Below are 25,737 nucleotides of genomic sequence, written 5' to 3' on the forward strand. Positions count from 1 at the left end.
GAGCGTTTTGAAAAGCCCATTCTGTCTGCGGTCAGGACACTGACAATCCCAAATCATGTAATAGTTTTATCACCCCTCTTTACAGCAACATGGGTTGAACTATTTTCTGAGCTACTGGGCCAAATTCAAGGTGTTAGTACTAGCACAGAAAGCCCCAAGGGACGCGGGTGGCACTGTGGTCTAAACCACAGAGCCTAGGGCTTGCCAATTGGAAGGTCAGCAGTTCGAATCCCCACGACGGGGTGAGCTCCCGTTGCTTGGTCCCTGCTCCTGCCAACCTAGCAGTTCGAAAGCACGTCAAAGTGCAAGTAGATAAATAGGTACCGCTCCGGCGGGAAGGTAAACAGTGTTTCCGTGCGCTGCTCTGGTTCGCCAGAAGTGGCTTAGTCATGCTGGCCACATGACCCGGAAGCTGTCTGCAGACAAACACCAGCTCCCTCGGCCTGTAGAGCGAGATGAGTGCACAACCCCTGAGTCGTCCGCAACTGGACCTAACCGTCGGGGTACCTTTACCTTTACCTTTTTAGAAAGCCCCAAGTACCTAAAAGTGTGCCTTCTTCCATGTTAACAATCTTGGAGACATCTGCGATCGGCAGGAGAGACCTAGTTGTTGGTGCTGCTGCTGGGGGCCGCCTGGTTGACATTGACCCACTGACAGGACCTTTCCAGTGGTGGCTCCCATTTGTGGTTCACCTCCCTGGGGAGGTGCACCCATCTCCCTCATTATTAGCTTTCAGGAGGAATTTGATGGCTGAAAGATAACTGTCACTAGCAACACTGGTCGATGGCCGGATAAAGTTTTAAACTGTCTTTGTGTTATTATTATCGATGTGCTTGCTGCCCTGAACTTCAGAAGGAAGCACGGGACGAGAAAAAGGAGGAGATGAACTGGACTGGAAAAAATGAGAAAATGAATCGGAAAGGTTTGGCTATTCCTAAGTGCCCTACTTGGACTTGCGACCTAAGAACGTAAGAAGCCACTGCAAAATCAGGCCAAAGGTGTCACAAGTCCAGCATTTGATTCTCACACCAGCCAGCCAATTGCCTTAGCCCCATGACAGGGCCTTTTCAGTTGTGGCTCCTCATTTGTGGAATGTCCAGGAGGAATTTGAATAAATTCCTGTTTACTCAGACATTTGATCGCTGAAAGAGATTCCTGGCAACCTCAAAACCAGTTTTTTAGAATGCTTTAAAAAATGTTTTTATTTTTGGCGTGTTTACTGCTCTGAGCTCCTTTGGAAGTGGGGGATATAAATTGAATAAACAAACAAATAATATATTATTATTATTATTATTATTATTATTATTATTATTATTATTATTATTATTATTATTATTATATACATACACCATCAGTGTACCTGAAGCTTTACATCAGGGGTCGTCAAATGTTGTGGACAAGCTGGGCCAGATTAAGACAGGATGAGAGTTTTCCTTTTATTAGATGGACCACCTTCTCTAGAGCAGTACAGTGGTGCCCCGCAAGACGAATGCCTTGCAAGACGGAAAACTCGCTAGACGAAAGAGTTTTCCGTTTTGGAGGTGCTTCACAAAACGAATTTCCTATGGGCTTGCTTCGCAAGACGACAATGTCTTGCGAGTTCCTGCGGGTTTTTTTCCCTCCCCCCCTTTTCCCCAAGCCGCTAAGCCGCTTATCAGCTGATCCGATCAGCAGGTAAGCCGCTAAAAGCCGCTAATAGCGCTAATCCGCTAATCCTTCAATGGGCTTGCTTTGCAAGACGAAAAAACCGCTAGACGAAGAGAATCACAGAACGGATTCTTTTCGTCTTGCGAGGCACCACTGTACTGGCCAAACTTGGCCCACCAGCTGTTTTGGGACTACAACTCCCATCATCCCTAACTAACAGGACCAGTGGCCAGGGATGATGGGAATTGTCCCAAAACAGCTAGAGGGCCAAGTTTGGCCACCACTGCTCTAGAGCATGTGCACAAAGCGCCTTCTGGACAGCTGAACGCACTATTGATCCTGTCTGCTCTATGCGCTGGAGCCTGTCTTTACATGGAGGGGAAGTCCCTAACTCTCCAAAGGTTTGAGACCCATCGGCCACCATCACCTGGTTGAGCCCCACCCTCCCCTAACACCCCACACACCCCACTCAGGTTGTAAAGGTAAAGGGACCCCTGACCATTAGGTCTAGTCGTGGACGACTCTGGGGTTGCGGCGCTCATCTTGCTTTATTGGCCAAGGGAGTCGGCGTACAGCTTCTGGGTCATGTGGCCAGCATGACTGAACTGCTTCTGGCGAACCAGAGCAGCGCACGGAAACGGCGTTTACCTTCCCACCAGAGTGGTACCTATTTATCTACTTGCACTTTTATGTGCTTTCGAACTGCTAGGTTGGCAGGAGCTGGGACCGAGCAACGGGAGCTCATTCCGTCGCGGGGATTCGAACCGCTGACCTTCTGATCAGCAAGTCCTAGGCCCACAGCACCACCCACGTCCCTACTCAGGTTGTATATATGCATAAATGAAACCGTGCATCTTGAAGGCTCCAGTCTCTGCTGACCTTCCTTCGAAAGGAACTCAGGACCAGGATAAGCAGCACCATAACCCCAGGGTCTCTCACCACTCGGAGATTGGGGTTGCATGCATAAACCAAGTGGCTGGTACTTTGACTGCACAAGAGATTGTGCCCTCTGCTGCACAGGGAGTTTCCACTAGCACAATTGCAGGGTGCACAACATTAAAACTTAGCCCTTGTACCAGTGGGCAGAGAATTATGTTGGATACAGTTTTGAATAAATCATCATTCTCTCACACCCACCAAACAGTCTGAAGTGGTATGATCTGTTTCCCATCCCCACTGGTCACCCCAGGGATTCAACCACATATTTAGACATGGTCTGTTCTGGGTGCAAAGGTGTGCTGATTTTTTTTTTTTTTTTAAAGCAAGCAATGTGCAACCTCTTAAATAACAAAAGCAAAGCTTTATTTGTACAGTATTTCCAACACTACAAGTTGTTGTTGTTTTTTAATCATCCCAATGTAAAATATTCAGCAAAAATATCATCCTTCTTGCCAAACAGACCTCGGGCTTGTTGAAATTCCAGCGGGATATCTGTGGCTTCTTTCTTTATGTCCCTATCAAAGATCTGGTAGCGGTGGGGAGAGAGACAGATAGAGAGAGAGAAAGGCAGACAAAATATCAGTCTTTTGCAATTTGGTTTGCCAATACAGTGGTGCCTCGCAAGACGAAAAGAATCCGTTCTGTGATTCTCTTCGTCTAGCGGTTTTTTCGTCTTGCGAAGCAAGCCCATTGAAGGATTAGCGGATTAGCGCTATTAGCGTCTTATCTGCTGATTGGATCAGCTGATAAGCGGCTTAGCGGCTTAGAAAAAGGGGGGGGGAACCAGCAGGAACTCGCAAGACATTGTCGTCTTGCGAAGCAAGCCCATAGGAAATTCGTTTTGCGAAGCACCTCCAAAACGGAAAACTCTTTCGTCTAGCGAGTTTTCCGTCTTGCGAGGCATTCGTCTTGCGGGGCACCACTGTACTGCGGACCCCTATTTTCTCCCACTGTCCACCCTGGTGGGGCAAATTTGACTGGGAAAACAACACCAGCCGGGCAGATTGAACACTGACTCTTTGCCTGCCTAGATATAAGACAGAGAGAGGTGTATCTGTGCATGTGAAAAAACTAGCTTACTGTGCAATGGTGACATTTGCATCCCATTGCCCCACCCACTTTTGCCTCTGGCCCCGCCCACTACTGGAATATGGCCAGAGGCATGTTGGCCAGGGGGGGGGCCCTCAGTCTGGGAAAAGTTCCCCACTCCTGAAGTTAGCAAATAAAAAGGCTGTTCCCCTGTTTTTAGAGATTCTGCAAACGAAAGCGCTGGAGATGCACAGCTTCTTTGTTTTTAAAAGGGGGGGGGGTCTGGAATTTCACTCTCACACACACACACACTGCTGCATTCACACAAAGAGCATCAGTTACCTCATAGGCAGTCAACTCCAGGAGTTCTGCTAAGTCATCCTCCATCTCCGACAGCGACGTGTTGATTGTGGTAGCAGCCTTGGACACTTCTGGGTGGTAATGGCTCTGCAGGGTCTGAGGGGCCAGGAAGATCAGAACACACCGTCAGCTTAAGTCAAGGCCTTGCTAGAGTGGCCCCGGCAAATCCCTGGCGAGATACGGCAGCTAAGTGTGCAAGTGTCATGGACTGGTTGGACACAGAGGAGTGGTGGGAGGCACCAGCTGGGGAACCCCAAGGGAAGAAGACCCAGAGCCATGGGGTTGGTGGTGGGACGATGATGAGTCGTCAGAGGGAGAAGAGGGAGCAGACTGGGAGGAGGACGTGTCAGAAGCTGGAGAGGCGACAGGCTTTAGTGAGCAGGATGAGGGTGTGGCAGGGAACAGTCCAGAAGCAGAGGCAGAAGTGGAGGCTGGAGAGGAGGGGGACCAAGAGCCAGAGATGAGTCTGGCTGGTGAGGAAACTAGGCTGTCTTCCCCTCCTCCCAGTTCCCAAAGAGATATGAAGAAGGCGCAGGAAAGACAGACCAGGTAGAGAAGTCTCAGGTTGCTTGGGAAGGACCTGGAGGAGAAGACTTAAGAGAGTGGAGGGAAGGCAGTCCTCACAACTGCAGGAAGGGGAAGGGTTGCTGCGCCCACTAGGCCTGGCCTCCTGGGCCGTTTTGTTTCTTTGAAAAAAGACTTAACTTCACTAATACCATGTGAGTTATTGCCAACTTGCTTCTGACACACATTCCTGTCAGCAAGTAGGGATAGGCTCCCTTGTCCAAACCTCAATTTTGCCACAAATTCCCAGTGGCTTTGTCTAGAAAGGGACTATCTATGACAACAGGTTGTACACGTAATAATGCTTCTTTGACACATATGTTTATTCAATGTCCTATGCCTATGAAGTTTTAGGAGAGAGTACTAGATTGTACAAATATTACTTTGGGGGGGGTAAGTTAACGTTGCCAGAGGGTACTATTATTTTAAATTATCTACCTACTACACGGAATATGACAACTGGCTAACATAAAAGGGTTCTATATGCCCTCACTTCAGCTAAAAGACTGATATTGAACTACTAGAAACATAAATCTATGGCTCCCTTTAATGAATGGATAGAAAACATGACAACTCTTGCTACATACGATTGGAGAGCTTATAGACATAGACTGTGTATGGACAAATACTATATTTGGAAAACATTTATAAAAATTATAGTCGGTTATAAATAAATGGATATGTATTAGAATAAAAGTTTCATTTGTATACCTTTGTACTAGATGAGTAGATATAGAATTATAATGTTGTTTTGCTTTGGAGTTTTTTGATTTTAAAAAAATTACGTACTACTTGTTACCGTATTTTTCGCCCTATAGGATGCACTTTTCCCCTCAAAAAATGAAGGGGAAATCTGTGGGCGTCCTATGGGGTGAATGCAGGCTTTCGCTGAAGCTTGGAGAGCGAGAAGGGTAGGTGCGCACTGACCTCTCTCGCTCTCCAGGCTTCAGGAAGCTATCAGCAAGCTTGCGGTTCCCGCAGGGCTCCCTAGGCTGCGGATAGCAGCCTGTTGCCCGGAGCGCGGGGCGTGCTGAAGCAGAGCGCCCCGCGCTTCGGGCAGACATCCGCAGCCTCGGGAGCCCTGTGGGTGGGTTAAAAATGTTCCTCGGCCCTTTTGTTAGAGAAAAGGGCTACCTGCTCCTGTTTGCAGTTGCCTGTGTCTCCCTCGGCAAGCGTTAGACATTTTCTACATTTTAGGCAAAACGAAGTGGCAAAATTCTGGACCGTTCCACTTCTGAAAGTAGGGAATGCAGGAATGCTTTCGAATGCTGCCCGATGCGAAGAGCTCCCTGCATGCAGAGCGCAAGCACATCAGGGAGCAGTCTCTGCAAAGCCTTTCTCCCCGGTGACCTGGCTTTCTAGATTCAGGCCAAGCTGAAGAGGTACACAGTGCTGAATCCCACCAGCGCTTTCTGCATCACTTAGACAGCAGCCCGTCAATGGAGTAGCAAGGAGAGACGCTGGGGAGGGTTGGGGCCATTTTTGGAGTGGGTGTGACCAGGCTCCCTGACTGGAACCTGGCACCAGCACACAAGGGAGCCGCTGAGATACCCAGAAACGTACCTGTATCTCCCAAAGGGAGCTCTCCATCGCTCTGCTTTCCGAAGGCTCTTCTTCACTCATCAAGTAGGGATCTTCTGACATCTCTACAAGGAAACACAGAACGCCATTACCAGCAAAAATGTGAGGCCCGTGTCCCAAGAGGATACACCTCAGAACCGGCTCTAGCGCCACCTGCTGTTGGCCTCCCTGCTTTATGCCTTTAGGTAAAGGTAAAGGTACCCCTGCCCGTACGGGCCAGTCGTGTCCAACTCTAGGGTTGTGCGCCCATCTCACTTAAGAGGCCGGGGGCCAGCGCTGTCCGCAGACACTTCTAGGTCACGTGGCCAGCGTGACAAGCTGCATCTGGCGAGCCAGCACAGCACACGGAAACGCCGTTTGCCTTCCTGCTAGTAAGCGGTCCCTATTTATCTACTTGCACCCAGGGGTGCTTTCGAACTGCTAGGTTGGCAGGCGCTGGGACCGAGCAACGGGAGCGCACCCCGCTGCGGGGATTCGAACTGCCAACCTGATGATCGGCAAGTCCTAGGTGCTGAGGTTTTACCCACAGCGCCACCCGCGTCCCTTTATGCCTTTAGGTGTCATCAACTCTGGCTCTCTCTGCTGTTGTTGGGCTGCTTGCCTTCCACCCTACCAGTCCCAATGGTCACCAGCTGGCATGACAAGGTTGCCCAGACAATTTGGCATATATTTCAACTAGGCCAGAGGGCCTGGTGCCCCCTCAGGCACAACAGAGCTCTCTTGAGGTCTTTCCCGATGCCGTCAAAGCCTCTGAGGGCCCCACCCAAACAGCCTCCCTTATTTATGATGTTGTGAAAGGGGTTGTCTTCTTCTCCCTTGAAAGGTACCTAGAAAACAGGAGTGCCAACATACTCTGGCAGCTAATAAAACATTTGGAAGTGGCCGAAATGGATAAGTTCACTCCTTCAAACAATAAAAAGGAATGCTGATTTTGAGGAAAGGTGGGACAGTTTTCTGTTGAGTATCTGAATGCATGGTATGGAAGCATTAAGACTGGAAATACTTTTTTTGTTGTCGGTAACATTAAATAAACAGTACTAATAAAAAACCTCCAAGCTTTCCTACTTCCGTAGGAAGTAGGCACATGGGCCGGAAGTAGCCCACGTTTAACCGGCCCACAAGCCACTCCCGAACCAAACTGCCTGCTTGGTGAGCCCCCACACGCTGCGCTAAACCAGCACAGCATGGCACGGGGACACTCTTCCGTGGCTCTGGAAATCGCTTCTGCGCATGCCCAGACGCCGGAAATCACGTCTGAGCAGAAGTGATTTCCACGGAGGATCTCCGAGAGTGATCCGGCCCATGCCTGGTAAGCTGACCCCTGTTCCATAGGGTTCAAAAGGTTGGCGCCCCTTTGATGCAAGCTATGTGCATGTGCATGTCCCACAAATTTGGACAGAGGCAAAAAAAACCACTAAAAACCACTCACAGAAATGCTCAGCGCTGCCTTTGCCTTTGTCCAGAAATGGTTCAAGGTTGTGCCACCTTCCTCTTACCGCACAAGAAATAACCGTCTGTACGTTTGAAAAAATAATATATACTATTCATTGTATTGTAGATTTCAACTGAAGTAGCTCATAAAAATTCAACGAAAAAAGTAGAAGACCCAGTGGATCAGTTCATTCTCTAATCAGTTCATGCATAAGATCCATATATGTGAAAGTGCCTATTCCACCTGTCCATAGAGTCCATAGCAGCTACTACTATGCTATAAGAACCACTGTCCTGTGATATCATATATGAGTTTGTACTACTGGTGAAGCCCAAGACAGCGAAACAAGGCTAATATTCCGGAATTCCTTGTCTTACTCTGTGAAAGGATTCTGTGGAATTGCAGCAACCTTTCGTGTGGATTGTTGGACTCTATGAACAGACAGGTGGAATAGACACTTTCACATATATGGACCTTATGCATAAACTGATTAGAGAATGAATTGATCCACTGGGTCTTCTACTTTTTTTGTTGAACTTTATGAGCTACTTCTGTTGAAATCTACAATTCAATACAATGAATAGTATATATTATTTTTTCAAATGTACAGCCAGTTACGTCTTATGTGTTTATTGAATATGTTTCATGTAACCACAGGTTTGTTGTTGTTTTGCACCTTCCTCTTACCTGCAGGGCCATCGGGCCTGTGGATGAGGACCTTGCACGCCGGATGCCTCCGCAAGAGGTTGCAGATGAAGGGGATGACAATCAGTAAGCCGTCAGGCGGTGCTGTGAGTGCCAGGCGAGCGAGTCGCTTTGTGAAGGCAGCCACCAGATATGCGGGCAAGTGCCTATTGGAAGGGAAGAGGAGAGGGTGGTGAAAACTCTCTTCCTTTCTTCCCCACCATCACACAAGCCCAGTTCAAGGTCACTCAAAGAAAAGGCCTCTGAATATCAGTACAGTCACACCTTGGTTGTCGAACGCCTTGCAACTCGAACGTTTTGGCTCCTGAACACCGCAAACCCAGGAGTGTTCCGGTTTGCGAATGTTCTTTGGGACCTGAATGTCTGACGGGGCTTCCAAGGCTTTGTTTTCAAACGTTTTCAGAAGTCGAACGGACTTCCGGAACGGATTCTATTCGAGAATCCAAGGTACGACTGTACTTGGGTACGCAACTCTTCAAATTGTAAACCACTTTGAAGGGATTTGGGTTTTTTTTGTTACAATTAAGCGGGGTATAAATTTCACGCAATAAAATATGCAAATCTGCTTATTTGCATAATTTAAACATGATGCGGAACACAGCTTCCCCCATATATTTTTCTCCCCTGCTTCTGAATCTCAGCGCCTGTCTTGCCAATTGCTTATTGCAAATTATGTTTAAGGCATGCTGCAGAGAAAAGCAGGCCTTTCAAAAGTACTCCAGCACCTAAAATCAAAGTAATTGAAGTGGGGAAGTTGTTTAGTTTTATGGAGGAGGTGGGTGGATTTTCAGAGGTTCTTTGTGGATTTAAAACCTACTGAAAAGAGATCCTCAAACCTGTCTCATTTACAGGTTAAGTACTTAATTCGTTCTGGAGCTCTGTTCTTAACCTGAAACTGTTCTTAACCTGAAGCACCACTTTAGCTAATGGGGCCTCCAGCTGCTGCCGCACCGCCAGAGCACGATTTCTGTTCTCATCCTGAAGCAAAGTTATTCACCCGAGGTACTATTTCTGGGTTAGCAGAGTCTGTAACCTGAAGCGTATGTAACCTGAAGCGTATGTAACCTGAGGTACCACTGTATTCTCTGTTCCCAAAGAAAATGAAGAAGGTTTTAGGAGGGCTAGGCCAGCCTTTGGAAACAGCCAAGGGGGAAATGAGCCTTCATGTTACTTGATCAAAGTCTAAGCAAGCAGGAGACAAAAGGGCCTTGTGGCATTTTGGTCATGCGCGTACTTACGAGGAAGACAGGAATAAATCCAATAAACGGAAAAACCTGGCGCGGTATTTCACGTGGAAGATGGATGGGTCCAGAAGGCTGTACAGCTTCTTGTAAAAATCCGGATATTCCCTATGGAGACCAAAACAGATAGGCAAGCTGCCTCGCTGAACCCTCTTACACATCTGAGTGACTACTGACTCCAAAGATAGTGAAAACTCATTTAACACAGACGCTGCGTTTGCACTTCACACCAAACCACGGTTTAGCGCAACATGCAGGAGCTCCAGCAAGAACAACCAGAAGTGGCTCTTCGGTTCAAAGCCAATCTCAAAGTCATCTCTTAAAAAATAAATAAACTACGCCTACCCAGCCAGGTTCAAAGCTCTAGAGTTAATACACAAAGCTTTTAAGGATCGCCTGAGCTCTTATAAAGCCTAGCTCGATCACCAAAAATATTTTGGATAAGGGTTGTTAGTTGTCTCCTGTGCTACGGAAATTGGAGATTTAGCCTCACTGTTCCCAAGTGCTGTGGAATTTGGTAGGAATTCTTGCTTTTGCTTTCCAGGAGTCTTTTAAAGACTTTTTTCATGCAGACACCCCTGTCCAGCTGCCCCAAACTCTCTTGTCCAGCCAGTCACTTAAAGATTATTTTGCGCTGCGTCGTGTGGTGTTCTGTGTTTTACTTATGATGCTTCTATAATACGGTTGACGATAGATGTTTGGGCGCAACTCGGCTTGCAAAAGGCGAGTTTCGCGTGGGGTTGACGCAGATACAGAGCGAGGGGCCTGCACATTCCCTGTACAACGTCCCCGTACATTTAGCATCTTGAGCTGGCCTCCCTATCTCTGTGAGAGATGGCAACAACCAAGATCTTTAACCAAGGTTCACTCGCCAAACACCGCCCATTCAGCATATGAAAGGGCTTCAATGCATGATTATCCCAAGAGTGGCTCACATCCCAGGGAGCCGGGGAAACTTACAGGTTATGCTGCAGAATCAGGACAAACAACCCGTTCAAGGCAAGGAGGCTGATTGCTCCACCTGTGAGAGAAGCATTCATTCGTTTACTTAAAATAAAAGCAATTCTAAACGGCTTAATTTTTTTCTAAGCAATACACCAATTTTTAAAAAAACCATAACCACACCGCAGAATTGTAGAGCTTGAAGAGGACCCGAGGGTCATCTAGTCCAACCCCCTGCAGTGCTAAAGAATACTTGACAGATGGCCATGCAACCTGTTTAAAAAGCGTCCAGTCCACCACCTTCCACCAGAAAAACAACAACTGAAAACAGTATATATATTATAAAAGCAGAATTTCTGTAATAATAGGGTTCAGTCTTATGCATCAGGGAAAGCCTAGGGAAAATGTTATTGGGGAAGCAACAAATGGGTAGGAACCAGGCTCTTAACTCGTAAGCAGAACTACACATGCGTGTGGACTGAATGCTATTATTTAAACCTGAAGGAGCGTCTCCAACTCCATCGTTCAGCCCAGACACTGAGGTCCAGCTCCAAGGGCCTTTTGGCGGTTCCCTCATTGCGAGAAGCGAGGTTACAGGGAACCAGGCAGAGGGCCTTCTCGGTAGTGGTGGAACACCCTCCCATCAGATGTCAAGGAAATAAACAACTATCTGACTTTTAGAAGGCAGCCCTGTTTAGGGAAGCTTTTAATGTTTGATCATGTTTTTAATATTCTGTGGGGAGCCGCCCAGAGTGGCTGGGGAGGCCCAGCCAGATGGGGAGAGGTATAAATAATAAATTATTACAATAGATTATTATATTAAAGATAAAGGTAAAGGGACCCCTGTCCATTAGGTCCAGTCGTGTCCAACTCTGGGGTTGCGGCGCTCATCTCGCTTTATTGGCCGATGGAGCCAGCATACAGCTTCCGGGTCATGTGGCCAGCATGACTAAGCCGATTCTGGCGAACCAGAGTAGCGCACAAAAACGCCATTTACCTTCCCGCCGGAGTGGTACCTATTTATCTACTTGCACTTTGATGTGGTTTCGAACTACTAGGTTGGCAGGAGCAGGGACAGAGCAATGGGAGCTCACCCTGTTGTGGGGATTTGAACCGCCGACCTTCTGATCAGCAAGTCCTAGGCTCTGTGGTTTAACCCACAGCGCCACCCGCGTCCCATTATATTAGAAACAAATTTCTAAAATGCTGAAAAACTGTATACATAAGTCAACAGAATATATTTGATCAGAAATCCTAGTTCAGCCAGTAGTGTGGGAGTCACAAGACATGCAGTCAGAATGTTTTACCAAGTTGTCAAAGGATGAAGGCACATGATGCAGCTGCCTTGCCAAAGCTAATTATGATCATTATATATTTTGTATTATTAATTCCGTTTTTATTCTTGCCCTCCCCCCCCTCAACTTAGCAGCCGAATCCTGTGTTCACCGCAGCTTTGAGACAGTCTCCAGGGGCAGCCCTACATCAAGCGCATTGCAGCAGCCCAGCATGGAAGGGTGACTACCAAGAGGCCCACACAGACCATCATCGAGTTCCATGCTGGCAGAGAGGCAAAAAACACTGTAGGCCAGACTGATTACCGTATTTTTTGCTCCATAAGACACACTTTTTTCCTCCTAAAAAGTAAGGGGAAATGTTTGTGCGTCTTACGGAGTGAATGCGTGGTCCCTGGAGCCCAATTGCCCAGGGGCGAAAAGCAGATCGTGCTTTTTTTTTTGGAAGAGGAAAGGGGGTGTTGAAAAAAAGCAGCTGAGCAACTGATCTGCAAGCGATCAGGAGGGAGATAAGGGACGCCAGCGATAAAGGAGGCTGCCTGGAAGGGGGGAGGAAAAAGCACATGGATCCTCAGGAGTTTTGCACTGGGTCACCCCAAATTCACCATCAGATCACATAGCATGTCCATGGCTACAGCCTGCACCAAAAAAAACTCGCATCCACTGTTTTGTGGGGCTGCAATGGCGCAAAAATGTGGTTAAAAAGCATGGATCCACATGGATTCTCAGGATTTTTGCATTGGGCTACCCCAAACTCACCGTCAAATCACATGTCTGTGGCCACAGCATGAACCCCAAAAATCATACATCCACTGTTTCCTTCAGAATATTTTTTTCTTGTTTTCCTCCTCTAAAAACTAGGTGCGCCTTATGGTCAGATGCGTCTTATGGAGCAAAAAATATGGCATTTGCCAGAGCCAAGCCAGACCCAGATTCCTCAGGCCTCTCGCAGCCCCTGTTCCCCCAGGTTGGCCACTCAGGTTCACCCCAAAGCTCATATGGCCCACAGCTGACTTGCCAGTCCAGCATCACCACTCTCCAACAGCTGGAGAACGTGACCTCTCGACATACCTACATCGTAGGCGACCGTCAGGAAATCTATCATGAGGGTCGGCTCGTTCATATGAGGGAGGATCGAGTCGTGAAGTATTACCAGCACTTTTTTGTAGAGGCTGCCAGGTAGCTGGGGAGAGAGGAAGGATAGTCAGACGGTCACAGTCAAGCAGGTTTTCCTTCCAGCATCATCCACCATGGATGACGATCCATCAGGCTATAGAAGAAGAAAGGAAAGAAAGCAGAGCAGGGCCACACCAACAACAACTTCCGGCTCCTCCTCTCCCAGAACCGTTCTTATTCCAGATGATCTTTATGAAGAACTTTAGAATTGGCGCCCAGCTTTTGCATTCCCTTCCTTCCTCCCAAATCCCCCTTTCCCCCCTTTTGCACTGTCCCCTTTTAGTCTGAGGGGCCGGTGCGATATTTGGTCACTGCAAACCACTCTGGGAGCCCTCTTTGGGGTAAAACCGCTTGAAAGAAATCATTAAAAAACCTACTGTAATGAAAGAGTGCAGTTGTTGACATTAAAGCAAAAACCATGGATGCTTTAATTGAGATTCCTGCAGTGCAGGGGGTTGGGCTAGATGACCCATGGGGTCCCTTCTAACTCTACAATTCTACGAAAACCTTCAACAGCACTAGCCACTCACCTTGTACTTGAGAAATACGAGCCACATCCTCTCAAACGCTCGTCTGTGCTCCTGGAAAGAGAAAGGGCAGAAAGAACATGGAGGAAGCAGCTCTCCGCAGGAACCATCTTGCGTTCATTCGGCTTTAGTGGGCTCATGTTGGAAAACATTATCACACCCAAAGGGGCTTCGTGGATCGGCCACTACGGCCTTCACACTCCCGTCCCAGGAGAAAACCAGGGAATTCTTTGAAAGCTTCTCTGCGGGTTCAGATTTCCTCAGAGGATTTATAAGATCAAGCACATTTTCTTCCCCAGCAACCTCCAACCACGGGAGGAGCGTTCCAGAATGGATTCTGGAACATTCCAGAAGACCCTAGAACATTCTGCAGATTGCTTTGCAACAGGGGGTTCTACAGCTGATGCTCTGGGGTTGGCTGGGATAGGAATATATGCAGAGCATTCCCTCTGAAGGAAGAGAGTTTGAGAATAGCTAGCCTGGACCTCAGTCGGTGGCTACTGATGAAAGACCACAAAAAGGAGCCTATGACGGCCACCATCCCTGCTCCCTCGTCACTTCCGGGAAGAAACTATCAGTTTGCATTTCTTGGTACAGAAAGTATCGATCTGATGTGTGGAGATCTTTCCTATTCTAATTAATTCAAGAGGGTTCTGGAAGCTTCTCTGTGTGATACAAACTGGAACCAAGCAAAAGGTTCATGATGTTTGGGTTATTCTTTCAGAGAAGCTGAGAACGGCTTGCTTAACCCGGGCTTGTTATCTCTTTCTGTCTGACTGATGAATGATAAGGTCAGAAGGAACCTGGGCTTCACTTTCTATCTCTCTTTCCTTCTGGTGTGGTGTTCTGTATATAGTATGCTGAGAGTTAAGGTTTTAGTCTTCTTACAGTGGTACCTCTGGTTACAAACTTAATTCGTTCTGGAGATCCGTTCTTAACCTAAAGCCATTCTTAACCTGAGGTACCACTTCAGCTAATGGGGCCTCCCACTGCCGCCGCCGCACAATTTCAGTTCTCATCCTGAGGTAAAGGTCTTAACCCGAGGTACTACTTCCGGGTTAGCTGAGTCTGTAACCTGAAGTGTTTGTAACCTAAGGTGTTTGTAACCTGAGGTACCACTGTATAAGTTATTGTAAGTTTAAGTTAGGTCTGCCGCAACTGGATTTCTTATGGGCAGTGCCAATCCTGAATGAATTGGATTTGTGACCATTGCACTCATTTGCCTTCAATAGCAGTAAAGCTCTGCTAGATGAAATATTAATTGCCTCTGGTCCATTTTTTGGGAACCCTGCAACATGTTTAGGTTTTAACTTTGCTAACTACATGTTGGAATCCGCTGTGGGTCAATATCAGTAGAATTCATGACAGAAACACTCAGACAGCCACCTGCACAGGTGCAAAACAGTTGCATCAGAGAGCAACCCTGAACCCAGTTAGCCAACCTGGTGCCCTCAACCCCACACCCAATCGTGGGACCTGCTAGTTGGGGCTGATGCAAATTGCAATGCCCCCCAGAGGTCGGCCGCCCACCCAGGACGACCCTCCCCATCCTGTTGTAAACAAAACAGGATGTGTAAGACAAGAGCAGAAACAGAATTCCATTCAGCTGCCCAAAATACCTACCTTCAGCTTTGAGACTTTCCATTCTTCCTGGTTAGCTGTTGCAGGGGGAGAGGAAAAGAAGGAAACAGTCAGGTACACAAAAGCACAAAGTGCGACCAAGTCTGCGAGGCAGGAGCCACACCTCTGCAGTGGAGCCCATATTCAGCCTGCAGAAAGTCCAGACCCCAAAACAACAACAAACCTCTGTTTATGTGAAACATATTCAATAAACACACAAGATGTAACTGGCTGTACGTTTGAAAAAAATAATATATCCTATTCATTGTATTGCAATGTAGATTTCAACAGAAGTAGCTCATGAAGTTCAACAAAAAATGTAGAAGACCCAGTGGATCAGTTCATACTCTAATCAGTTTATGCATAAGGTCCATATATATGAAAGTGTCTGTTCCACCTGTCTGTTCATAGAGTCCAATAATCCACATGAAGGGTTGTTACAGTTCCACAGAATCCTTTCACAGAGTCTAAGACAAGGATTTCCGGAATATTAGCCTTATTTCACTATATTGGGCTTCATCAGTAGTACAAACTCATATATGAAATCACGGGACAGTGATTTGCATTACCTACAGTTTGTACTACTGATTTACTGCTTTATTGTTTTGTTTCATTCTTGTTTTTATCGTGCATTTTGCATTTTGATCTAGTACCTTTATGCTGGGATTTATGGATGAAGGGCATTATACAAATCTCAATAATAAGCAATAATAAGTCTGGGAATTTTAGCTCTGTGAGGCTGCCCCCAAACAACTCTTAATACCATTAGCAAACAACAGCCCCGCCCCCAGGATGCTCAGGGGGAAGCCATGCCCGTTGAAAGTGGCGTGATGCTGTTTCAAATGTCTGGTGCTTCCTAGGCCAGGGAGCTTGGACAAGCATCTGTACAGGTAGAAAACTCTCGACATTTGTGAGGATGGGATGCAGCCTGCTGCATGAGGGGCTCTGAGCACTTTTGCCTCTGACCCTGCCCATCCCTAGCCTGAGGCCCCTAGAAAGCTGCTCTCAAGTGAATGTGGCCCTTGGGCTGCCTAACTGGGCTGAGCACTTTAGGGGGGCTGCGTGGGTCAAAGCGCCCCAGTCCTAACACAAATATGTCCGAACGAGCAGCTGCCACATTTCACTCACTGTTTCTCACTAGGAAGTTCTGTATCTCGCTCTCCTCGCTCGGCATGGAAATAGATGAAATGAGGGCAAAGGCGTTTTTCTGGTACACTGGAAGTGGCACCTGCAGAAGAAGAAAAACCCCACATCGTTGTATCGTGGAAGACACACAAAGAACCAAACATGAATGCAGTATCATTTAATAAATGATGTATTTAGAAAGGATAATAGGAAGAATGGCCTTGAAACTTTTAGATCTAAGCTAGAAACCGAATTGTGGGGAGGAAAAATAAAAATCTTATCAAAAATGTATGACTTAGAATGGCATACAAAAGATGAAGAGGTTAAAGAGGTGATGATTAAGTGGGCAAAAGAAATTGGCCATAATATTCAATTCAAAGCCTGGTCAAAGTTATGGAATTACAGAATTAAATTCACTGCATGCATGGCATTGAAAGAAAGTATAATGAAAATGATGCATAGATGGTATTCAACACCAACTAAATCAGCTAAAATGCATAAAATGAGTAGTAAGAATTGTTGGAAATGTAACGTTAAAGAGGGTGATTTTTATCGTATGTGGTGGAATTGTGATAAAGTTAAAGTATTTTGGGGAAATATTTACAATGAGTTAAAAAAAAAAAAAAGTTTAGATATACTTTCCCCCCAAAACCGGAAACATTCTTCTTGGGGATGAAAGGAGTGGAAATATTAAAAATTGACCAAAAATTGTTTATGTATGCTACTACAGCAGCTAGAATTTTATTAGCCCAGAAGTGGAAGCAGCAAGAATTACCGACGATAGACAAATGGCAGACAAAAATGATGGACTACAGTGGTACCTCGGGTTACATACGCTTCAGGTTACATACTGTCAGAGCTGCTACCAGGTCCCAGCTCACATAGGACCACGCCACACAGCGTCCACTTTAAAAGAGTCTTTATTGAGTTACAGGTTTCATTTCCGAACTGCAGCGTGCAGCTCTACACCTTCTGCTCTAGGTCGGCGAAGACCCGTCTGAGTCCCCGCCTCTTGCACACCAGCTTAATACCCTAGCCTTGCTCCACCTCCTTCGCCTCTCCCTACGTCTCTGGGTCCTTCTGCCCCCCTGGGCCTCCTCCCTTCTACTCTCCTCTGACGCTGACCCCCCTGATCCTTCTGCCTCCTTGCGGCGGGCTTTAGGACCTGGCTCACTCTCCGGGCTGCTTACTGCTCCAGCTTCCGCTGCATTTGAACTTGGCGCGCGCGCCCAACTCTCTACTTTCCTCTTAACCGTTGCCTCGCTCTCTGAGGAGGGCGTGACCACCCCTGACTCGTGCCCTCCCTCCTGCTGACAGCCTCCGGAACCCGATGCCTGGCTACCTTCCTCCCTGCTGCTCTCAGTCTTGAGCGTGGGTCCCGACTTCCAGCTGCTGCCGCCCTCAGTTATGAGCGTGGGTCCCGACTTCCAGCTGCTGCTCTCTGAATCTCCTCTGTTCCCTTCCTCCTGGGGTGTCCCCCCGGATCCCCCCCTTGCTCTGCTCACTGGGGCTCCCTTTTGGGAGTCCTCTGACTCACTGCTTAGGCTTGGAGATCTCGGGTCGTCATCATCACTCATTCTCCCTTCGGCTTCCTCCCCCTCGCTCTCTGTTTCCACCCTTCTCTGCGTCTCTGCTTCTGAACCCCTGACATCCATCCCCCCCTCGAAGCCCCCCCTTCCCCCCTCCCCGCTGTCAGGTGTGGGTGCTGGGCGCTCCATCATCATGGGAGGGAATGCTGGATACAGGTCGCTCCCCGTGGGTGGCCGCCAACTGAAGACCTCCGAGTCTTCCCCCTCGCGGTCGTCGACGTTGACTTGTTGCTCTTCCATCTCTGTACCGCCGTGCTCGAACCCGAGGTCCTCCCCGAACACGTCCATGTCAGTCTCTGCGTCGGTCGCTCGACCTGGCATCTCCAGCCACTTCCTGCGCCATCGCTCCTCTGGTCGATCGTCCCACCAATACGAGTTGCCTGATGCCGAACCTGCCGGTGAACCTTCTGGGGAACGGGTGCTCCGTGCGGGTTCCCCTTCTGAGTCGAATCCATGGAACGTGCTGGAAGAAAGTGTGGGTGTGAACAACCAGTCGTCGAAGAAGCTCGCTGGCATGGGTTTGTGTGGGAAGAGGGCATGAAACTCGTCCTTGAGCAGGGGTTCCTCCAAAGCGTAGTCTGGTACCCAGCTATTGGCGCTGGCCCGGGTGCCCTCTCTGGCTAAGAGGTATTCGACTCCCTCTTCCCCCCATCTGGAGTCCAAAATCTCCGTGACCTCGTTGATGTGGTCCTGGTGCTTCACCTCCCGCGTCTCCGTCCGTTCCCGGAGCGGACTTGGCGCCGTCCCTGGCTCCTGGAACCTGTGAGGTGCTTTGTAGGGAGTGAGCACCGACCTGTGGAACACCGGATGCATTCTGGAACCCTCCGGCAGCGCCAGTCGGAAGGCTACCGGGTTGATCTGCGCTTCGACTTGGTACGGACCGATCTGCTTGTGCCCCAACTTCTTCTTGGCAAGCGACCTGGTCGGCACTGCGTGGGCTGCCAACCAGACCCAGTCTCCCACTTGGATCACTTCGCCAACCCGCCTGTGCTTGTCAGCTTGCACCTTGTAGGCGTGCTTAGCTAGCTCCAGCTGCCGTCTGAGTTGATCGTGGACCGCCTGCAGCTCTGACGCGAACGCGTCCGCCGTCTGTGGTTCTCCTTCCCCCACTCTCTCCAGTCCCGGGAAGGTTCTGGGATTCCTCCCATTGTTGGCAAAGAACGGCGTCACTCCTGTGGACACGTGCTTCGTGTTGTTGTAAGCGAACTCGGCTAGCGGCAGGTAATCCACCCACGTCGCAGGCTGTTGATTGGCATAGCATCTCAGGTACTGCTGCATGATGGCATTGACCCTCTCTGCTTGCCCGTTGGTCTGCGGGTGTCTTGCTGATGCCAGATTGACCTTGACATTTAGAAAACCCATCAGCTTCTGCCAGAAAGACGAGATGAACTGGCGTCCGCGGTCGGACAGGATAGACCGTGGCAGGCCATGCACTTTGAACACGTGATCTATGAACAGTTTGGCGGTTTGTTCCGCCGTGGCCACCTTCGCACACGGAATGAAATGTGCCATCTTGGTGAACAAGTCCACCACCACTAGCACAGCTGTCTTGCCTCTCGAGCTGGGTAAATCCGTCACAAAGTCCAGGGCCACCCTCTCCCACGGTTCAAACGGTGTTTGCAGCGGTTCTAACAGTCCCGCCGGTGGTCTGTGTACCGGCTTGGCCCTCTGGCAGGTGTCGCACCTCGCGACGTAGTCCGCGACCTCTCCTCTCAGCCTGGGCCACCAGAAGTCTCTCGCGACTAATTCCATCGTTTTCTCTGTGCCAAAGTGACCGGCCGTGGGTGCGTCGTGCAACTGTTGCAGTACCTTGGCGCGAAGGTCGTCTCCTGGTACATAGACAGCCCCTTTGCGTAGGAGCAAGCCGTCCCGCACCTGGAACTCGTCCGTGGTAGCCGTGCCTCTGAGCAGTTCCGCCATCTTGTCTTGCGCGAATGAGTCGTCCCGCAATGCACGTCGCACCGCATCCAGGTCTACTGTAGCTGAGGCACACGCCCACGCCGTCGGTGCGAAGATGTGCATGGCCGCCGCTGGCGTCACCTCTTCTAGGTATTGCGGTTTTCGGGACAGTGCATCCGCCATGATGTTGGTGTCGCCTGGGACGTACTCTATTCGGAAATTGAAGTCAGCAAAGAACTCCGCCCAACGTATCTGCCTCTGGTTCAGGAACTGAGCCGTGCGCCAGTGCTCCAGATTCTTGTGGTCCGTGCAGACCTGCACCGTGTGCTTGGCGCCGATTAGGAAGTGCCTCCACGCCTTGAAAGCTGCATGAATGGCCAGCAACTCCCTGTCCCAGATGGTGTAGTTCTGCTCCGACTTGCTGAGCTTTCTGGAGTAGAACGCTCCCGGCCGCCACACCCCCTGCGGGTCTCGCTGCAGCAGGACAGCTCCCACGGCTCTGTCTGACGCGTCTGTCTCTACCCTCAACGGCTTACTGGGGTCGATATGCAGCAGTTGCTTCTCCGATGCGAAGAGATGCTTGAGCGCTTGAAAGGACTGTTCCGCCTGCTCCGTCCAGATGAATTTCTTTTTTTTGGAGCTGAGCGTGTCCGTAATTGCTGCCGTCTGCATCGCGAACCCCTTGATAAACTTGCGATAGAAGTTGGCGAAGCCGACAAACCGCTGGACCTCCTTCCGGTTGCGCGGGCTTTTCCAATCCAATACCGCACGAACCTTGGTGCTGTCCATGGCTATCCCCTTGTCCGACAACTTGTATCCCAGGAAATCCACCTCCGTCGTGTCGAACTGGCACTTCTCCAGCTTGGCGTACAGTCTATGTTGTTGCAACCTGCTGAGCACCTCCCTCACGTCTCGGTCGTGAGCTTGCTGCGAGTCAGAGAAAATCAGGATGTCATCCAGGAAGCAGACGCATGTCTTGTAGAGGAGTCCCTCCAACACGTGATGCATAAAAGCTTGAAAACAGTGAGAGCCATTTTGTAATCCAAAGGGCATAACTCTGTATTCGTAGGTGCCCAGCGGTGTGAACATGGCCGTCTTCCACTCATCGCCCTCCCGCATGCGGATGAGATTGTACGCCCCTCGCAGGTCCAACTTGGTGAACACGCGTCCCTTGCGCACCGTCGCGAGGAGGTCGTCAATCCTGGGCATGGGGTAATCAGACGGTTTGGTCATCTGGTTCAAAAGGCGGTAGTCCACAACTAGTCTTTTTTGGGGCGTGTCTTTCTTTTTCACGAAAAAAACGGGACTGCCCCCCACTGCCTTGGACTCTCTGATGAAGCCACGCTCCAGATTATGCTCGATGAACTGTTTGAGTTCCTGCATTTCATCTTCAGACATGGAGTATAGCCGCCCCTTCGGCAGCGTCGCCCCCGGTAGGAGGTCAATCCTGCAGTCATATGGCCGGTGAGGGGGTAGCTTGTCCGCCTCCTTCTCGCAGAAGACCTCCAAAAAGCTCGCGTATTTGTGGGGGACCGCTTGCAACGTTCCCAACTGCAGTTGTGATTCCTCCTCCTCTCCCTCCCGTCGGGGCAGGATGCAGTGTTCTGCGCAATAAGAGGAGCCGAAGATCAGTTGTCTCTGGTACCAAGCCAGTGTCGGACTGTGCCTGTCCAGCCAACTCATGCCCAACACAATGGGCGTGTCCGACAGTTGGGTGACATTAAAACTGATGACTTCCCTGTGGTTGCCAAGGCGCATCACCATCGGTGGCGTCTGCTTCACCACCTGCCCCCCTAGCAACTCTCTGCCATCCACTGTGACGACTTGCAGGGGCAGAGTGGCAGGCAATAGCTGTATAGCGTGCTGCTCCACAAAGCTCTGCGCTATAAAGTCTGCGTTGCTTCCAGAATCCACAGAAAGCGGCACTTCGATAGTGACGCCGTCGGGTAGCTGGAGAGATGCTGTGAGCTGCACTACTGGTTTGGGTGGGAGGGGATCCGTGGGTTGCAAGATTGCTGGGGACTGCTTCACAGATGCGTCTGGCTGGGCCCCAGTGCCTCCGTCTCCAGCCAGACATCGTCGTTTCCCTGCTGTGGTTCTCCTTGCTGCGTTGCTGCAGTCACCATTGCTGAGGCTGCAGTGTGCTTGTGGAGCCTCCGGGGACACTCCTTCGCCAAATGGCCTGGATCCTCGCAGATGTAACACTTCCTGTTCCCTCTAGGAGGCTTCGCTTTCACTGCTGCCGGTGCTAGGGCTCTGGCTGCTGACTGAGCCCTTGCACCTCCAACCTCCATCGGTTCCCCTCCCCCTCCTGGCGGAGGTGTGGATTGCGCACGCGCTGCTTCCCTCGGAACGAAAGAGAAACTTCTCGCTGCTTCGCGCCCTCCACGTCCTTCATCTCTGCACCATGGACGTTCTTCCAGCCTCACCCCCACAGTCAGCGCCCTTTGGACCACCTCCTGCGTGCTTCGGGGTCTCTCCCCCCTTGCAATTTCATCCTTAACCGCAGAACTTAGACCCTCCCAGAAGAGGTCTCTGACAGGGGGCGAATCCCGATCCCATTCTAAAGCACTGACCAGCGCAAAAAATCGGGCGTGATACTGCCGGACGCTCGCCCTCCCTTGTTTTAGTCCATGAATCTCCCGTCTGGCAAGATCCACATCAATAGTAGACAAAAAACACGCATCCATCGCTTTGATAAAGGCATCTGCATTCTGAAGCGCCGGATCTTTATCCCTCCACAAATTGCGCAGCCAGGCTTTGGCATCCCCATGCAAATGGGACAATATGAACCCCACCTTCTCTTCCTCATCTCTAAAGTCTTTTGCCAGCAGTTGCAGTGCGCACATTACGTCTGCTCTAAAATTAGGGTACTGTTGCAAAGTCCCATCGAAGTGAGCCACAAGCCCTCCTGCTCTCCGTGCCAATCCCACGCCCTCCGGTCTGGGTCCCGGTTGCCCTTGCTTAACAAGCATTTCAAACCTGGCGTGTAGGTCTCTGTAGGCGGCTGTAGTCTCCTCCTCCCGTTTCTTGGAAGCCAATACCTCTGAGGACAACTGGGTCACTGCCTCTTGCAGCGCGGAGATCCTCTGTTCTTCCGTCATCTTGCTAACCTTTGTGAGCTCGCTTACAGACACCCCTCTTCCTCCCCTAGCGGCTTCTGCTCCCGCTGCGAGGTTTCAGGTTTCTGAAGCTTTGATGAGACGGGTCTTACTGTCAGAGCTGCTACCAGGTCCCAGCTCACATAGGACCACGCCACACAGCGTCCACTTTAAAAGAGTCTTTATTGAGTTACAGGTTTCATTTCCGAACTGCAGCGTGCAGCTCTACACCTTCTGCTCTAGGTCGGCGAAGACCCGTCTGAGTCCCCGCCTCTTGCACACCAGCTTAATACCCTAGCCTTGCTCCACCTCCTTCGCCTCTCCCTACGTCTCTGGGTCCTTCTGCCCCCCTGGGCCTCCTCCCTTCTACTCTCCTCTGACGCTGACCCCCCTGATCCTTCTGCCTCCTTGCGGCGGGCTTTAGGACCTGGCTCACTCTCCGGGCTGCTTACTGCTCCAGCTTCCGCTGCATTTGAACTTGGCGCGCGCGCCCAACTCTCTACTTTCCTCTTAACCGTTGCCTCGCTCTCTGAGGAGGGCGTGACCACCCCTGACTCGTGCCCTCCCTCCTGCTGACAGCCTCCGGAACCCGATGCCTGGCTACCTTCCTCCCTGCTGCTCTCAGTCTTGAGCGTGGGTCCCGACTTCCAGCTGCTGCCGCCCTCAGTTATGAGCGTGGGTCCCGACTTCCAGCTGCTGCTCTCTGAATCTCCTCTGTTCCCTTCCTCCTGGGGTGTCCCCCCGGATCCCCCCCTTGCTCTGCTCACTGGGGCTCCCTTTTGGGAGTCCTCTGACTCACTGCTTAGGCTTGGAGATCTCGGGTCGTCATCATCACTCATTCTCCCTTCGGCTTCCTCCCCCTCGCTCTCTGTTTCCACCCTTCTCTGCGTCTCTGCTTCTGAACCCCTGACACATACGCTTCAGGTTACAGACTCCGCTAACCCAGAAATAGTGCTTCAGGTTAAGAACTTTGCTTCAGGATGAGTACAGAAATCATGTTCCGGCAGCGTGGCAGCAGCAGGAGGCTCCATTCGCTAAAGTGGTGCTCCAGGTTAAGAACAGTTTCAGGTTAAGTGCGGACCTCTGGAACGAATTAAGTACTTAACCCGAGCTACCACTGTATGTGGAATTGGCAAAGCTGAAGCGTTCCAGGGAGAGTGGAGTAAATTTGTTCAATACACAGACCATCATTGTAACCATATAAAGACACTAGCAGGACAGCGATAAAGCTCGCAACGTTTAAAAGAATAAACCTTCTACTTGTGCTTTAGGTTTTAAATAATTTAAGATAAATGTAGAATTTTGACGGTTATAAATGTGCAGATTTAAGTTGTGTTCTATAAAAACCAAATGATGGAACGGAGGGAAGTCAAAAGATCAGCAGAGCTAAAATTTGTAAAAGGTAATATGATGTTATAATATTGTTAAAAATGGAAAATCAATAAAAATAAAAATATCCGATTTCAAGGTGAGGGTGTTGCACGAGTTCCCTGCTTTGGGCAGTGATCACAAGCACCAAAAAGCAGGATGGGGAATCTTTTCCCGGCAACAAGCAAAATGTCCCTCCTTATTTCTAACAGAGCTGGCAAAAACATTTCTCACAATTTATTTTAATGAGCGGTTACATTTCTCCCCAACTCAGAGAAGGCTACATCTTCCTCTCTTGATGCAAAAAGCCTGCCTCCATGATACCATGTGCTGAGAATCATCTGGTGTTTTGGTGAAGGGGTGTTGCCAATCTGCAATTGGTTTTTTTAATTTGTGAACTGTTTAGGAGCCATTAACCCTAAATAGTAGTAGTAATAATAATAGTAAAAGTAATACGACTACTAATACCATGATTTCATGCTACTGCTGCTTTAGAAGCATGCTTTCCTACTGCATTTCTCCAAGCTGAATTTTTTCATCATTATAATAGTCTGTACATGTAAAAAAGAAAGAAGTAAAAAAAAAAAAAGGATTGGGAGACATCTGAAGGCAGCCCTTTATCTGGAAGTTTTAAATGTTTAATGCTTTATTATGTTTTTATATACCGTATTTTTTGCACCAAGCACTCACTTTTTTCCTCCTAGAAAGTAAGGGGAAATGTCTGTGTGTGTTATGGAGCGAATGCCTGCGGGTGGCGGGGGGGATCTGCTGCAGTCGTGAGCAGAGGATCCATGGTTCCCCTTCCTTCCCTCCTCCGTGGTTACAAAGCATGGATCCACATGGATCCTCAGGATTTTTGCATTGGGCTACTTCAAACTCACTGTCAGATTACATGTCTGTGGCCACAGCATGAACCACAAAAATCATATATCCACTATTTCGTTTAGAATATTTTTTTTCTTGTTTTCCTCCTCTAAAAACTACGTGCATGTTATGGTCTGGAGCGTGTTATAGAGCAAAAAATACGGTATGTTGAAAGTCGCTCAGAGACTGGGGCAACCCAGTCAGATGGGCAGGGTACTACTACTAATACTACTACTAATAATAATGTTGTTCTACCCGGACAATGAGGTCCAGCTCTGAGGGCCTTCTGGCGGTTCCCTCACTGCGAGAAGCCAAGTTACAGGGAACTAGGCAGAGGGCCTTCTCGGTAGTGGCACCCGCCCTGTGGAACGCCCTCCCACCAGATGTCAAAGAGAAGAACAACTACCAGACTTTTAGAAGACATCTGAAGGCAGCCCTGTTTAGGGAAGCTATTAACGTTTGCTGTATTACGGTATTTTAATATTTTGTTGGAAGCCGCCCAGAGTGGCTGGGGAAGCCCAGCCAGATGGGTGGGGTATAAATAAATTATTATTATTATTGTTATTGTTATTGTTATTGTTATTGTTATTGTTATTATATTCTTCTCTGCTCCTGGAGATTGCAGACTTTGGAGACTGACCCTTACAGTGGTGCCCCGCAAAACGAATGCCTCGCAAGATGGAAAACTCGCTAGACGAAAGAGTTTTCCGTTTTGGAGGTGCTTCGCAAAACGAA

The 25,737-nt window shown here is 49.2% G+C and overlaps 1 protein-coding gene across 2 annotated transcripts in view; it reads right to left on the reverse strand.

The window, feature by feature from the left end:
- Positions 1-2,928: 2,928 nt before the first annotated feature.
- The window catches only part of NOC4L (nucleolar complex associated 4 homolog), a 30,875-nt gene continuing 8,066 nt past the window's right edge, over positions 2,929-25,737 (reverse strand). Inside the window, exons 6-15 of one of the 2 annotated variants that reach the window (XM_082203335.1) lie at positions 16,185-16,284; positions 15,060-15,094; positions 13,440-13,490; positions 12,805-12,916; positions 10,460-10,520; positions 9,497-9,607; positions 8,241-8,404; positions 6,104-6,186; positions 3,959-4,072; positions 2,929-3,113 (exon numbers count right to left, since the gene is read on the reverse strand). In XM_082203335.1, the coding sequence (XP_082059461.1) occupies positions 2,997-3,113; positions 3,959-4,072; positions 6,104-6,186; positions 8,241-8,404; positions 9,497-9,607; positions 10,460-10,520; positions 12,805-12,916; positions 13,440-13,490; positions 15,060-15,094; positions 16,185-16,284 (948 nt within the window). In that variant the 3' untranslated portion in view covers positions 2,929-2,996. Of the gene's footprint in view, positions 3,114-3,958; positions 4,073-6,103; positions 6,187-7,576; positions 7,607-8,229; positions 8,405-9,496; positions 9,608-10,459; positions 10,521-12,804; positions 12,917-13,439; positions 13,491-15,059; positions 15,095-16,184; positions 16,285-25,737 lie in introns of those variants that run through there. The other variant, XM_082203334.1, reaches the window with a different exon arrangement.

This window comes from Podarcis vaucheri (genome assembly GCF_965113315.1).
Source record: "Podarcis vaucheri genome assembly, chromosome: 16".
Lineage (NCBI taxonomy): Eukaryota > Metazoa > Chordata > Lepidosauria > Squamata > Lacertidae > Podarcis > Podarcis vaucheri.